Source organism: Cavia porcellus, unplaced genomic scaffold (genome assembly GCF_034190915.1).
Source record: "Cavia porcellus strain 051 isolate PalLab524CR breed Dunkin Hartley unplaced genomic scaffold, mCavPor4.1 scaffold_21, whole genome shotgun sequence".
Lineage (NCBI taxonomy): Eukaryota > Metazoa > Chordata > Mammalia > Rodentia > Caviidae > Cavia > Cavia porcellus.
This window is the reverse complement of record NW_026947504.1, coordinates 31,371,431-31,386,380: the sequence shown is the minus strand read 5'-3', so window position 1 is coordinate 31,386,380 and position 14,950 is coordinate 31,371,431. Positions and strand designations below refer to the sequence as shown.

At 41.7% G+C, this 14,950-nt stretch overlaps 1 protein-coding gene across 3 annotated transcripts in view; it reads left to right on the top strand.

Annotated features, from left to right (window-relative positions):
- Nucleotides 1–14,950, top strand: part of Sacs (sacsin molecular chaperone) — an 83,794-nt gene that overhangs the window by 54,336 nt on the left and 14,508 nt on the right. For 2 of the 3 annotated variants that reach the window (XM_063232511.1, XM_063232512.1), the window contains 3 exons: nucleotides 1,225–2,707; nucleotides 3,471–3,562; nucleotides 12,828–12,854. In XM_063232511.1, coding sequence (XP_063088581.1) covers nucleotides 1,225–2,707; nucleotides 3,471–3,562; nucleotides 12,828–12,854 — 1,602 coding nt within the window. The remainder of the gene's footprint in view (nucleotides 1–1,224; nucleotides 2,708–3,470; nucleotides 3,563–12,827; nucleotides 12,855–14,950) is intronic. The other variant, XM_063232513.1, reaches the window with a different exon arrangement.

Genomic DNA, 14,950 nt, shown 5'->3' with positions numbered 1-14,950 from the left:
TTACATCTTCTGTTTGGTGAATGTTTGAATGTATCCTAGCTTTTACAGTAATCATGGAAGATGTTTTATGTCTTTTTCATCTACTTTAGGTGCACTTTAGATGGATACAATGATAGCATTCATTGTGTGAAACTTGTACGGTTCATCGTGTGTCTTGCTTCTTGCTTTCTTTCCCATTCCCTTCTCTCCTCAATTCAGCCTGTCTTCCCTTTGTTTACAAAAGCTTTGTTTCTGCTTTTTACGTCGATTCTTCAATTCTTACCACACTTTATTTACAGTTTCCACTACTTCATCTGAGAAGTATCTAGTCATGGTGGATGTCTATTTTTGGATTGGGTCTTTAAATTGGGGGGAATCTGATTTTTTATTTCTTTATGTATTCTAGATATTAGTACTTTGAAGAATAGCTGGCAACATTTTTTCCCACAGTTTGGGTTGTCTTGTCTCTCTCTTGGAGGTTTCTGTTTGTTGTGTAAAAACTTTTGAGTAAGATAAGATCCCAAATGTTCATTCTTTGTAATATTCCCTATGAATTTGTGGTTTTACTCATAAAGTCTTTGCCTACACCAGTGTCTTTGAGAGTTCTATCTATTCTGTCTTGCAGCAAATTTAATGTTTCTATTATAATATTTAGATCTTTGATCCATTTTGATTTTAGTTTAGTGCACTGTGAAAGATACAGGTGCAGTGTTAATCTTCAGCATGAGGAAAGCCAGTTTTTTCAGCACCATTTATTAAAGAGGCTTCTTTCTTCCAGGGAACATGGTTGGCTCCTTTGTTAAAGATGAGGTGGCTGAATGTTTAGAGTTATTTTTCCATGTTCTAATCTGTTCCATTGATCCTTGAGTCTGGTGGGTTTTTTTATTTGTTCTTTTTTCTTTTCTTCTTTCTCTTTTTGCCAGTACTGTGCTGTTTTTATCTCAGTAGCTTTGTAGTCAAGGAATTGTAATGTCCAGTGCCTTGCCTTTGTTGCCCCAAATTGTTTATTCTATTCTGGGTCTCTTCTGATTCCAAATGAATTTTAGGTTTGTGAAGTGCCTGTTCAGAGAAATCATTACTTTTCATATTCAGTGAATTACATTTCCAGAGCTAAGGTTACTTTTGAACCTTGGCTCACATTTTTTCATGTGTAATATTTCGAAGGTAATTATGAGTTCATTATAGATCTAATTACATTTGTGCTGTAAATTTCAGAATTGGTCATGACTTAAGTTTTGCTTACAGATGTTCCATGTATCTTCAGTGGTGACCAGATTGGAATGTTAGATCCACATCAAACACTTTTTGGCCCCCAAGAATCAGGCCAGTGTTGGAATCTCAGAGATGACAGCAAAGAAATTAGTGAGCTTTCTGACCAGTTTGCCCCATTCATTGGCGTTTTTGGAAGCACCAAGGAGACGTTTGTGAACGGCAGTTTCCCAGGAACGTTCTTCCGGTTCCCACTTCGCCTGCAGCCTTCCCAGCTCAGCAGCAACCTCTACAATAAGCAGAAGGTTCTTGAGTTGTTTGAGTCGTTCAGGGCAGATGCAGACACAGTGCTGCTCTTTCTGAAGAGCGTGCAGGACGTGTCTCTACACGTCAGAGAGGCCAGCGGGACAGAGAGACTGGTGTTCAGAGTGACGGCCAGTGAGAATACAGCCCTGAAACAGGAGAGGCCTGATTCCGTGAAGATTCTGGGAACCGCCATCAGTAACTACTGTAAAAAGGTCCCAAGCAGTAGCGTCACCTGTGTGACCTATCATGTAAACATAGCTTTGGAAGACGAGGGCACCAAGGATGCACAGAAGACCGCCTGGTTGGTGTGTAACAGCGTGGGTGGGCGCGGCATGAGCGGTAAACTGGATGCTTTAGCTGACGAATTGAAGTTTGTCCCAATCATTGGAATTGCTACGTCGTTATCAGGCAGAGAGGATGAAGAAAAGGGAGCGGTGTCTGATTTCCCAGGAAAAGCATTTTGCTTTCTTCCCTTACCCCCGGGCGAGGAGAGCAGAACGGGGCTTCCAGTGCACATCAGTGGGTTCTTCGGCCTGACCGACAACCGCAGGAGCATCAAGTGGAGGGAGCTGGACCAGTGGCGAGACCCCGCGGCCCTGTGGAACGAGGTTCTGGTTCTGACTGTGGTCCCCAAAGCTTACGCCACTCTGATCTTAGATTGCATCAGGCGCCTGGAGACAGACAAGAGCTCAGACTTCCCGCTCTCGGTGGACCTCATCTACCGGCTCTGGCCCGAGGCCAGCAAAGTCAAGGTGCACTGGCGGCCGGTGCTGGCACCGCTGTTTGGGGAACTCTTCCAGCACGCCGTGATCCACTCAGCCAGCCAAGACTGGGTGCGGCTGGAGCAGGTGTACTTCTCCGAGCTCGACGAAAACCTGGATTACACGCAGTCCGTGCTCCACTACCTCCAGAGCTCAGGGAAGCAGATCGCCAAGGTGCCCATGCACCTGGCCGCCGCTGTGCAGCTCGGCTCCGCCGCCGGGCCCGTGAGGAAGGTGACGCCCGCGTGGGTGCGGCAGGTGCTGCGCAAGTGCGCCCACACGGGCAGCGCAGAGGAGAAGCTGCACCTGCTGGAGTTCGTGCTCTCTGACCGTGCCTACAGCGAGCTGCTCGGGCTGGAGCTGCTGCCCCTGCAGAACGGCAGCTTCATCCCCTTCTCCTCGTCCGTGTCGGACCAGGACGTGGTTTACATTACCTCAGAAGAGTACCCAAGGTAGGGAGGGGTGCGGGCTGCCTTTGGGCGCCCCTGGGCCTGCCCTGCTTGGCTGGTTCCTAGGAGATTTACAGGCTATCTGTGCAGGGTTTTACAGTTAGGAGCACTTTTAAAGGAATGCTTTGTTATGATACTAATGAATCCATTTCATATTTTAAAATGAAAAAGCGTTTCAGCCTTTATCACTTAAAAAACTTGTGCAGTGTTGGACATGGAAGTCCATACCTACTTGGGAGGCTGAGGCAGGAGGATCGTTTTCACATAGGAGTTCAAGACCACCTCTGACATACCTTGTCTCAAAAAAAAATTATCAAAATAATGATTTTTTTTGGAAATTTCAGTAACACTGAAAACAGTGCTATAGTCATTATTAATAGCTACATCATGTAAGTCCCTAATGAGTTATTTTGATGAAATTTAAAATGGTATATTAAGTAACAGTAACTCGGGATCTGTATTGACAGGTCAGAAACTAAATTTTATCCTAAGATGGAATACTTGTAAGTTTATATGCTATGTGATTCTCTGTGACCAAAGCCTGTGTGATAGAAACAATTCTGGGACTTACTGTGTGCATTATAATGTAAGAAAATGGAACGATAGGCTGGACCGCTGGAGGTTAGCTGAGGGCTGGGGATTGAACAGGCAGAGCCTGGCACAGCCTGTACCTTAGGCAAGTGCCCCACCACCGGACCACACCCCGGCCCAGCATGTTATTTTAGCATTGTTTGACAATTGTAATTGTGTATCTTTCATTTTCTAGGTCCCTTTTTCCAGGTCTTGAAGGAAGATTTATTTTGGATAACTTGAAGCCTCACCTTCTAGCTGCTTTAAAGGAAGCTGCCCAAACACGAGGTATTACGGTTGTGTAGAAAATATTTTTACAGAAGTATAAACGTTTTTATTAATAGTTACTCATTGGAGACTTGTAAATTAGCAGTTTTTTATGAGTCAGTGCTATAGAGTTATTGTTCTTGGAGCTATTTCAGGAGCCATCCCAGCAGCTGAAAGAATCCAAGACAGTGTTGTGTGTAAGGCCCTCTCCTTCTGTGGCCTGTTGGTGGGTATCTCAGAAATCCCATCCTAGCCTGCACAGCACTTTCCAGTTTCTGAGTACTTTCCATTTCCTTTCTAATTTGAGCCTTCCATGCTCACACCTTGCCCTCCGTGTGGCAGTGAGGGCAGTGATTGTTAGCTAAGTTCACTGGGTGGGAAATGTTAGGTTGAAGGTCACTGTCTGCCTGGGGGGAACTGGCTCTTCCGCTGGTCCTGCCTGCTGGGTTGTCCCTCTACACCTTTGTGGCCGTGCTGCACCTGCAGTAGTCATGATAGGCTGCCAGGAAATGGGGACCAATGGATTGAGCCTCACAACAGAGTCAGGAAGGGGACTATGAGTACCTCAGAAAGCTTGAGAATGATTTTTTAGTAAAAGAGTAATTTGGGGGAAAATCGCCATGCTTCTAACTTTAATACCATCTTTCAGCTTCTGCAGGCATCATTCCTTTATAAAAGTGTTTTGCCTGCACTTTTTCCAAGTTAGATACTGGCCTGGAATATTCTAGGTCTGAACTTGTGCTGTTGGTCAACGCTATAAAGCACATTCTCTGTGATATGTCTTGAATAGTGGTCTCCTGTTTTTTCAAAGGTAATGGTTCCTAGAAAAATTGCTAATAATTTTTCATCTTTATTCCATGAAATATACATAAAAGGTATTAGAATGAGGGAGGCAAATTAGGATGGAGTTAAAGTAAGGCTAAGAAAGTATCTGAATGTTGCTTACTGTAAGGTAAAGGTATCTGTAACTATCAGTCACGTTGACACTGATTTTTTCCAAAAAGCTAGACTACTCATTTAGTTGTGAATTGTCATCTTCAAAATAGCCTGTTTGGGGAGTCTTAACTCCCAAAATGCTTTAACCCTGCCATGCTTTGCTCCAGTGTTATGCAATTCCTCTGCCTCCCTCCCTTCTTTCAAATTGCCTGTCCTGTTTGTGTTTTAAAATTTCATACTTTGTGTCAGAAAGCAGCTGTGTGTTTAGGGTATATAAAGGAACACACTGATGTGACTTAGAAAAGAGAAGGTTTCCAGCACCAGGGCCTCCGCTTTCTGCAACCCGGGGAGGGTGGCTGTGGTCCTGGCCTTCAGCTGCAGGGAGTAACTTGGCCAGTGTTTGTAGTTGCACAAGATAACACACTGCATACTTCGTGTCTTGGCTCCCTTTTCCCTGTTTTCTTTCTTAGTGTACGTTAGTTACACTGAAAAGTGGGTTTCATTCAGCGTGTTCCTGTATGGATGTAACCTGCTCTGATGAAGTTGCTGCTCCATCATCCTCCTTGCTTTTCTCCTCCCTTTTCCCATTTTCTTTTGGGAATCTCTTTGTTTCTCCCTTATTTCTACATATGGGAGAAAATGTGGCACTCATTTTCCTCATTCTGGATTATTTTGTTTAGCATAATCTCTAGTTCCATTCATTTTCTGGCAAACAGTAGTATGTCATCTTAGGGTTGAAGGATATTCCACTGCTATCACATTTTCTTTATTAACTCAGAGTGAACAGACACCTCGCCTGTTTCCATAGCTTAGCCATTGTCAGTTGTACCTCAACAAACATGGTATGCAGGTGTATCTTTAGTGTGCTGATTTTAATTATTTTATTAATATGTTGTTGTCTTGGTTACTTTTCTCTCATTGCTGGGACAAAATACCAACACCCAAAGTGAAGGAAGGAAAGCCTTATTTAGCTCACAGTTTGTGGAGGTGAGATCTCTGTGTAGTTTTGATTTGCTCACCCTGATGGCTAATGATGTTGAACATTTTTTCACATACTTATCAGCCATTTGTATGTCTTTTGAGATGTCCATTCGTTGATTGGTTTATTTATGTTTTTGGTAATAAATGGCCTTGATTTTTGTTGTTGGCTCTGTTGATATGATGTGTTACATTTTGTGTGTGTTGAATTGTCCCTACATCCCAAGGGTGAATCCTATCATGATGTATAATATTGGTGATTTGCTGTATTCCGTTTGTTGTATTCCACCTCAAGTATCTTACTGAGGACTTTTGTATCTGTGTTCATTAGGAAGATTAGCCTGTAGTTCTCTTTTTTGGTCGGATTCTTCTCTGGTTTTGATATCAGGATAATGCTTGCTTCCAGGAATGAGTTGAGAGTACTGCTTCCGTTTCATTTTCACTGAAGAGTTTGAGGAATAGTGATATTAGATCTTCTCTAAACTTCCTGTACAATGCAGTAGTAATTGCATCAGGACCTTTTCTTTGTTAGTAGGTTTTTAATTACATCTTCGATTTCACTGACTGATACTGGGTTATTTAGAATTTTTATGTCTTCTTGATTCAGCTCTGTAATTCATATGTACCTAGGAATTTGTCTGTTTCTTGTTTCCACTCTTATTAGAATATAGGTTCTCAAAGTAGGTACTGATGATGACCTGGATTTCTGCAGGATATGTTGTGATTTCACCCTTTTCATTTCTACTTGCATCAATTTGAGTCTTTCTTTCCTCTTTTGATAAGGTTGTCTAAGGAATTATTAATTTTATTTAATCTTTAAAAGCATCAAGTCTTTGATTCATTGATTCTTTGTATTTTTTTTAGTCTCTACTGCATTAATTTCTGCCCTGATCTTTATAATTTTCTGCCTCATATGAGCTTTTGGGTTTGACTTGTAGATGCAGAAAAAAAATTTGATGAAGTTCAGCATCCATTCATGATTAAAAAAAAAACCCTGCAGAAAATTAGAATGAATTGTCTTTATCTCAATCTGAGAGAATCCATCTATGACAAGCCAGCAGCCAGTATCATACTAAATGATCAAAAATCGAAAGCTTTGACTCTTAAATGAAGATGTCCACTATCACAACTCCTATTCAGTATAGTTTTTTTTTAATTTTTATTTATTTATTTCTTTATTTTTTGAGATGGGGTCTCGCTATGTAGTTCAGGCTGGCCTTGAGCTCACTTTGTAGCCCAGGCTGGTCTCGAACTCACAACAATCCTCCCACCTTAGCCGTAAGCCATATAGTTTTGGAAACATTAGCCAGAGCTATTAGATAAGCAAGGAAAATAAAAGGAAGAAAGATAGGAAAAAAGTATAATTATCAGTATTTGTAGATGCATGATACTGTACTAATATCTAGAATATATAAAGAAATGTAAAAAAAAATCAGACCTCCCAAATTTAAAGACCTGGTTCAAAAATGGACATCCACAAAGACTACAAATAAATAAATGAAAAAGTGCTCAACATCACTGGTCATTCAAAAGTGGCAAAATGAGACAGCTCTGAAATTCTGTCTCCAGAAGGATTGGCTGTTATCAAGACATCAACCAATAACAAATGCTGGCGGGGCTGTGGGGAAAAAGGAAGGCTTCTCGCTGGGAGTGGTGGGAGTGTGGGAGTGTGGACTGGGTATCCAAGAGCCTGAGACTATCTATACCCGCACTATACCCAGTGTGCAGCCACTGTGGAAGTCTGTGGAGGTTCCTCGTAACACCAGGACTAGAGGTCCCATTTGACTCAGCCAGTCCTTTCTTAGTATCTTCCTGAAAGAACTGGAGGTATCATACCACAGAGATAGTTGCACACCTGTGTTTTCATCAGCACAGTTTGTAATAGCTAACCCTCGGAAATAAGCCCAAATGCCAGTGAACGGACAAAGAAGATTCCATGGAGACTGAGGATAAACTTGAGACATTTGTAGGTAAATGAATGGACGTTGACATCATATTCTCAAGTGAAACAAATCAGATACATGTAAATTTTGCATGGTTTCTTGGTGTGAGAAAGTGAAAGTGTAAATAAGGACTGAAATCTATAATAGATATCATGAAATAGGAAGAAATTGCTCAAATGGGAAGGTGAACTGGGAGGGTGGTAGGGGAAAGCAAGGAGAAGAAGAAAATGAGAAAAGGATGTTAAAATGAGAGCAAAGCTTTTGTCAATAAGGAGAAGAGGGGTTGAATTGAGAGCAGGGAGTTGGAATAAAGGAATCAAGGTATATCATGTACAGATCCAAGTTCCCTGTGATGAATCTGATCATTATGTCTAAGGTGCATCAACAAACAATTAAAAATTAATTTTCTTGACTTTTTATAAAATACTCTGGGTAGCATTTTTTATAGACTCTGTATTGAAAGAGTCGTCAAAATTTGTCTCCTATTCAGCAGACTCCCTCTTTATTCTCTTGTTTTTTTGCTGCACAGAAGCTTGGTAATTCGATGTGTTCCCATTTACCAGGGCTTGCTGTTTCCTGTGCTGCTGACCCCTCCTCTCTTCTAGCAGTGTCGGAGTTCCAGATTTTACACTTAGGCATTTGATTCATTTAGAGTTGGTTTTTGTACTGGTGAGAGATAGTCTCAGGCTCTTGGATACCCAGTTTTCCACGTGCCATTTGCTAAAGAGGCTGTCTTTTCTCTAATGTGCATTTTTGGCTCCTCTGTCCAGAATTAGACGGTTGTAGTTCTGTCAGTTTGTTTCTGTGTCCAGTATTTTATTCTGTTGATCTAGGTGTCTGTTTTTGGGTTAGTACCGGGCTGTGTTTCTTAATTCTGCAGCTCAGTCTTCCTCACTGTCTGATGATTTTACCTTTTACTTACATTCACAGTAAATGTCTGACCCTAGTGCTAAGTTGCTGCTTTCTCTTCAGTGTTTACTTCCGTTGCTGAGTTTTAGCTGTGATTAGCTCTCCTTGGACCGTGGCTGTGTGCGCCTTCAGTGCTGGCTGTGTGTCTGGCGATGTCGCCCCTGCTGCAGGTTTCCGCTGTGCTCTGGTTAGGAGAAGTCAGGTCTTGCTGCTGTGGGCTGGATGGCAGTTCATGCCAGTGCACTTCTGTGGTAGTGGGTGTGCACAGTCGTGCACATTCGTGGTTGTGAAGAGCTGCTTTGCGGCTCTGCTCACTCGGGGTCCCTCCTCTGTCCTGATTACGCAGGCAGACGCGATTTATTCTGTCCGTGTACAGAAACTTCCTAATAAATCCCGTTTGTCCACATTTGCTTTTATTTACTGTGCTTCGGGGTCTTGTTAAAAGCTCCTCTGCCTTCAGATGTCCTGAAGCATTCTCCCTGTGCTTTATTCAAGTAGCATCATGCCTTGTATTTGTCTTTAAATGTGTTTTGAACTGATTTTTAGGACTGGTGAGAGGTAGAAGTCTAGTTTCAGTCTTCTTCATTTGGACATCCAGTTTTCTCAGCGTCATTAACTTAAAAGGCTATGCTGTTGCCATGGTATATTTTTAGGGTATTTTTCAAAAATCAGTTGGCTGTGGATGCCTGGATTTACTTCTAGGCTTTGTATTCTGTTGCATTGATTGTGCATCTGTTTTTTTATTCCATTACCATGCTGTCTTGAGGATCACAGCTTTGTATTGTATTTTGAGGTCAAGTCATGTAATACTTCAAGCTTTTCTCATTTTACTTATGATGGCTTTGGCAATTTAGTGTGTGTTTATATAAATTTTAGGATTTGTTTTCTATGTCAGAAAACTGTCGTTGCATTGAATATGTAGATGGCTTTGGGTGTTAAGGACTCTTTGGTAGTAGTGATTCTTCCCTGAACATGGGATATGAATTCTATTTTTTTGGTATCTTTTTCAATTTTTTTGTCAATGTTTTATAGTTTTTATTGTAAAGGGCATTTATTTTTGTTTAAATTTATTCCTAGGTTTTATATTTATTGTAAATGAAATTGCTTTTCTGAATTTTGTTTTAGATAATTCATGTTGACATATTTTAGTGCTACTGATTTTTGTATATTTTGTTTTGCAATTCTGCTGAGTTTATTAATAGTAATAGTCTTAAGGATTCTTTGTATGCGATATTTGCCTGGTGATGGTTTTACTGTCTTTTGTAGTTTGAATGATATTTATTGCTTTTTTGTGTGTGATTGGTCTGGGTAAACTTTCCATTACTATATTGAGTGCAGTTGACAGCAGAAGTTCTCCTGTTCCAGACCTTAAAAAGCTTCAGCTTTAAAAAACTCAGTTTGATTTTAGCTGTTAGTATATTATAAATGGTCTTTATTATGTTGAGGTTCATTCTGTGTTTAATTTGTACAGTTTTTTTTTTATGAAGGGATGTTGGATCTGTCCAAATGCTATCTTTTCTGCATCTATTGAGAGAACCAATATGGCGGTTTTCCTTTATTGGGTTAATATGTTGGGTCGTGTGTATCCATTTGGTAGCTTTCCTGCCCTGCTGTCTGGTGGCTGGAGTCCTGGTTCCGTCTTTTGGCTGGGAGTTGGAAAAGGTTGCCTTGGCCGCCTCGTAGGTGGTTCCATAGGCCTTGACTGCAGTACTGGGTAGGGGGCAAGCGTCCTGAGGCCCTGAGCACACCAGGTCTAATCAGGAAGGCTTGATCATTGGTTTCAGGTGCCAGGCCTTAATTTCTCCCTCCCTAAGTGGGAGGCGCACAGTGCTTTGTTGCTTGCCAGTCAGAGGAAAGGTGAGGTGGGCGACTCCATCCTCATTTCACCCTCCCCTCATTTCTCCTTCCTTCCTTTCTTCTTTCCTCCTCAATGTATCATTATTATTATTCTGAAATCCATCTAGCTCCTTTGGTCCTGTGATGGCAGTTCGGTAGGTTTTTTGTTGGGAGTGATTATTAGAGGATCTTAGCTGCTGTCTTACTATGTTTTCCCATCAACAGTAAGCTAGTTTTGATCAGCCTTTTAATATTCAGCTCCCCAGTCACCTCCAAGAAGCCCTCTTTGGCATCTTGCACTTTGTCTCTACCACTGTCACGTAAGTGTGAAGTCGATGCCACTGTTGTTTTTGGAACTGAGGCTGTAGCCATTTAATCCACTCTGCTTGTTAGAGTCCTGTGCTTACCGGGCTGAGCTCTGAAGTCCTTGACAGCAAGGGCAGGTGTTTAATATTTTACTTTTGTGTCCTGGTCTGGCCAGGTGACAGGGTGATGGGTGTGTGGGGCACGTTCACACGTTCATATCCTGTCCGGGCCAGGTGGCTTGAAGAAAGCTGTGAAGGTGCAAAGCAGGTCCCCCCGCTGTGCCTGTGACTGGCATCTCTTTCCAGTCAGAGTCTTCCATGGTAGTGTTTGCTCTCTACAACTGTGACGCGACAGAAGCTGTGTCATCTGTGGTACAGAAATTCAGAGAAGTGGAAGGGTCTAGATGACTGGCATGCACTGCAGAGTTGGAACCACAGTTCTGGCTTTTGTTTTTAATTTGCAAGTTTAGATTATTTATCAAGTTACATGAGTAAATGGGTGACTATCGGAAATTAGTGAGTGAGGGGTAGAAAAGCAGCCAGAGGGGCTTTGGGTGAACCAAGCAGGAAGGATGGAGAGCACTGAAGCGAGACCAGTGCCTAGTAGGCTGGTGCAAAGCTCCTACTTCTGTATTTTAATTTCACATATATTTATTAGATACGGTCATATCTTTGTTCCATTTCATAAATGTTTGTTTACCATAAATACTTGCTTTGATTTCGCATATGTAGCAGGCATCTTGTTAAATAAAATTAATGCAGAGATGTGCTGAACAAGCTCCCAGCACTGTGAGGCCACTGGAGAAACCGGAGCTGGTCTGTGTGACAAGGCTTTGTGAGACCTGGGCTGGTGGGGGCGAGTTGGGAGAGCGGCTTGGGTCCCCTCGTGCACACCCAGGGCAAGGTGCACTGTGCTGGCTGGGGAAGTGTGTTTCTATTTTTACTGGGGAGGTAGTGATGTCTCATACACTTACGTGGAAATCTTCAGAAAATGTAGCATTTTTAGGTGCCTGCCTCAGGTGCACAGCTGATGTTATTCTGAAAATTTTGGCACTAGACTGCGAAGATGCTTTGGCCTTTGCTGCCCCTGACTACTGGACAGAGGGCTGTGTCTTTGAAAGAGGCTCTTTCTGCCTCCCATCTGCCAACACAGAGGTGGCCTGTGCACCTCCCTGCAGCAGTGTACTGTGGAGATTATCTTTCTAAAATGCTAGTTTTCCATGCTTTTGGGGAAATCTTTCAAGGTGTCTCCCTTTTCCTTACAGGAAGGCTAGAGCCCTTCGCATTTCCTGTGCTGTGTTTGCCATCTGGTTCTTGTTCTCAGGGTGACACAGGTGCCTGGTGTGTAGAAACCTGACTTAGATGCTTGTCGGTGCTCACCTCCTCCTTGCTGGGCCTCCTTGTTTCCCTGACCTTCCTCATGTTTGGAAGCGATGCTGTCGTCTGCCCACAGTTGGTGGCGTGTTCTTCCCTTTTCATGCCCTTCGCCTCGCTGCCTGGTGCTCTTCCCTGCAGCCTGTGGGTGCTTGCACTGCAGTGGGCTCGCTGCAGCACTCATGCAGCTGCACTTCAGCTGCAACTGCATTCAGTGTTCTAATGCTTCCATCTTGGAGACAGACAAGGTCTGGGACTACTTCTAGCTGTTCATTTGTGCATCTCTAGCAGTCAGTATTGCTGCTGACAAATGCCTACTCCTAAGTGCCCCAGAAGGATGTTAATTTGGCAACTTAAATTGCTTAGATTAGACCTCTGGTCTCTATTTCAGCTGCCAAGTTGGGCCTAATATACCTGAATACATAACCATCATGATGAGTTACAGTCATCCGCTTGACCAAGGATGTAACTTAGGCAGAGCCAAGTCAGATGTCTTTAGAGCAATGCTTAAAACTTTGTAATGATTGATGGTTACCAGTAATAAACCATGGGTCTCCCTTTCTTTATCAGGAATTCAGAATTAATTGTGCATTTACTTTGGATAGATATTTAAACATTTTTTAAAAACTGCATTTCTTCTCTTTCTCAATTCTTATTTCAAATCTCCAAATATTATATGATGATTGCCCATGCCCTAGCAGCATAGCAAATGACCTTATGTGGATGAAATATAATTTATGCATGTAAAGTATGGTTTTTTTCCCTTTGCTTTCTTTGCAAACTAAAATTCCCACCCCTTACATAGTAGGAATTTAGTTTGCATTGAAATAAGTCTTAAAATTCAAATATATATACTCTGCTGTGTTTGGAGTTTTGCTTTCAACTTTTCATTTACATAACGATGCGTAAAGATGCTATAGACAACTTGTCCTGAGATAATGTCCGCAGTGATCCTGTAAAGTTTGCAACAGTCCTGAGCTAAGAACGGATTTAATTATATTCTAGCACAACAGCTTCTCTGGGGATATTCAGGTAGGACAGCAGCTGAGTGCTGTGTTCATTTGAAGCCTGATTTTTTTCATTTGGTTTGTTGAATCTTTGTTTTTCATTTATTTGTGTAGCTAGAAATTATAACAGTAATGCTTTTCTGTTGGTAATAATCATTAAAGGAGAGAGGAAACTGCTAATCCGGGCACTGGCTGGTAAAAGCACTTCACTTAAACCATGTTTAACTGGCTTGGAAGCCTCCACTTTATAGACTATCAATCTCAACTGAGAGATGCAGACATACTAACTTCAGCTGTGGCCTTGAATGGGGAGCGTCTGTTATATGACATATACGGATATGCAGGTTAAAAGGAGGGAGAGTGTAAATTCTGAGATGTGGGATGAGGACGTGCCAAGGCTGGTGACACCGAGGAGCCTGTCTGCAGCCTGGCCTGGGGAACACAGAGTGGCCTGCTCAGCCCCCATCAGGGGCCTGCAGCTGATGGATTGTCCTTACAATTCCTGCTTGCCATTTTTCTGCTGCCTTATGTTTTAATGAGAAACTTTTGACTCAACTTGTGGTATTATTTTTCCCAAGTTCTTTTCTTAGAGATTTAGAGATACAACATTTGCTTTATAGAAACTATTTTATGAGAAATATTATCCCTTAAAGAAGGCCACACATACTTAAAATTTCTTTACAGACTGCGTCATTGTTACCCTATAGTTTACATAAATGTTAGTTTGGTTTCTAGATTATATTGAGTGCTTAGTCATTTACAGCTACTATTGTAAAGTTTTTCCTAAAGCATTGTGAATATATGTTATATTTTGAAACATAAATCAATAGTGATCCTCTAGCTATTACTGCTTCTCCGTTTAAGACTAAAGCTAGAAAGTCAGTTGCGGAGTGGTGGTACTGAGATTTGGGGAAGCAGCTTGGTAAGGGGGCTAGTTTTAAACCCCCTTGGCCACACCACCTGAGAGCGGGGTATGTGTAAACCCTGCTGACCGCACCACCGCTGCTTGGTCTGTGGCACGCCAGCTGGCGTCTTGGCTGGTAGGCTGCATCCTTTTCTCCTTTTTCTGTTTGGTCTTTTCTTTTTCTCTAGTTCCTTTTCCTTTTGGTTCTTTGAATATTTAACTTCTCATAGTACTCTATTTAACTGTGTCTTCACTGTATCATGTATGTATTTATAAGGAGATTGGAATCTCCCCATACAGTGGGACATGTTAGAACTCACCATCTCCCAGAGTAACTACTGCTGCTTTGTGAGCCTGAAGAGAAAAAGTCACCTGTGCTTGGAGCTGGGGAGCGGCCCACTGGGTGTGACTTTGGAGCTGTCTGGTCAAACGTGATAAACTTTCTGTTAACTATAGCACTCAGGACTGAGATTTCTTGGTTAACTAAAATTTGAAGTAGACTGTTATTTCTATGTTGAACCTGTCCTCAAGGTTAGCACTAAACAGAAATACAAATATATAAACCATTAAATGTAGTGCCGCCTTCAGATAGTGATGCAGTGTGCTGCCAGTATTGTTTCCAGCATGGAAGAGACTGGAAGTAAACCACCTGTAGTAAAGCAAATCTGCTCGTAGAAGAGTTCCTTCAAAGCTCAGTGCTCACACTTGGTCATAGTTTAGGTAAAGCTTTTCTGTCTCTAACTCCTTTTGACAATGCTGATAATGTTTAAGGCCACAAGACCCATGACAAATCATTTATTAAAGTTAATAAGAATGATTTTGATGATCGTATTAAAGAGCTTCAGTGGGTTTTTAATTCATGGCATGGAGATTTTTTCCATGTTAATATTTATTCTTTAGGGTTAAACACTAAATTTCTTTCAGCTTAGTACTAAAGTATATAAGACTTCAGCTTGAACCAACTTAATGTACCTAGAATTGTGTCTTACTACATTTTCTCTCTCCTTTATTTTCTATTTTTTTCTTCAATTGAGCATGATGGGTGTGCTAGTTGCATGCTATCTGTGGTGTGTGTGTATTGTGGCATTTTGTTTTCACATTGATATCAGACAATTTTCCTGAAGGTAGGTATATGTTTTATAAATTACTAAATTTCATGAGAGAATGTTTGGTAGGATTATCTACAGAATGCATGTCGTGTGTCAATTGAGTTAGAA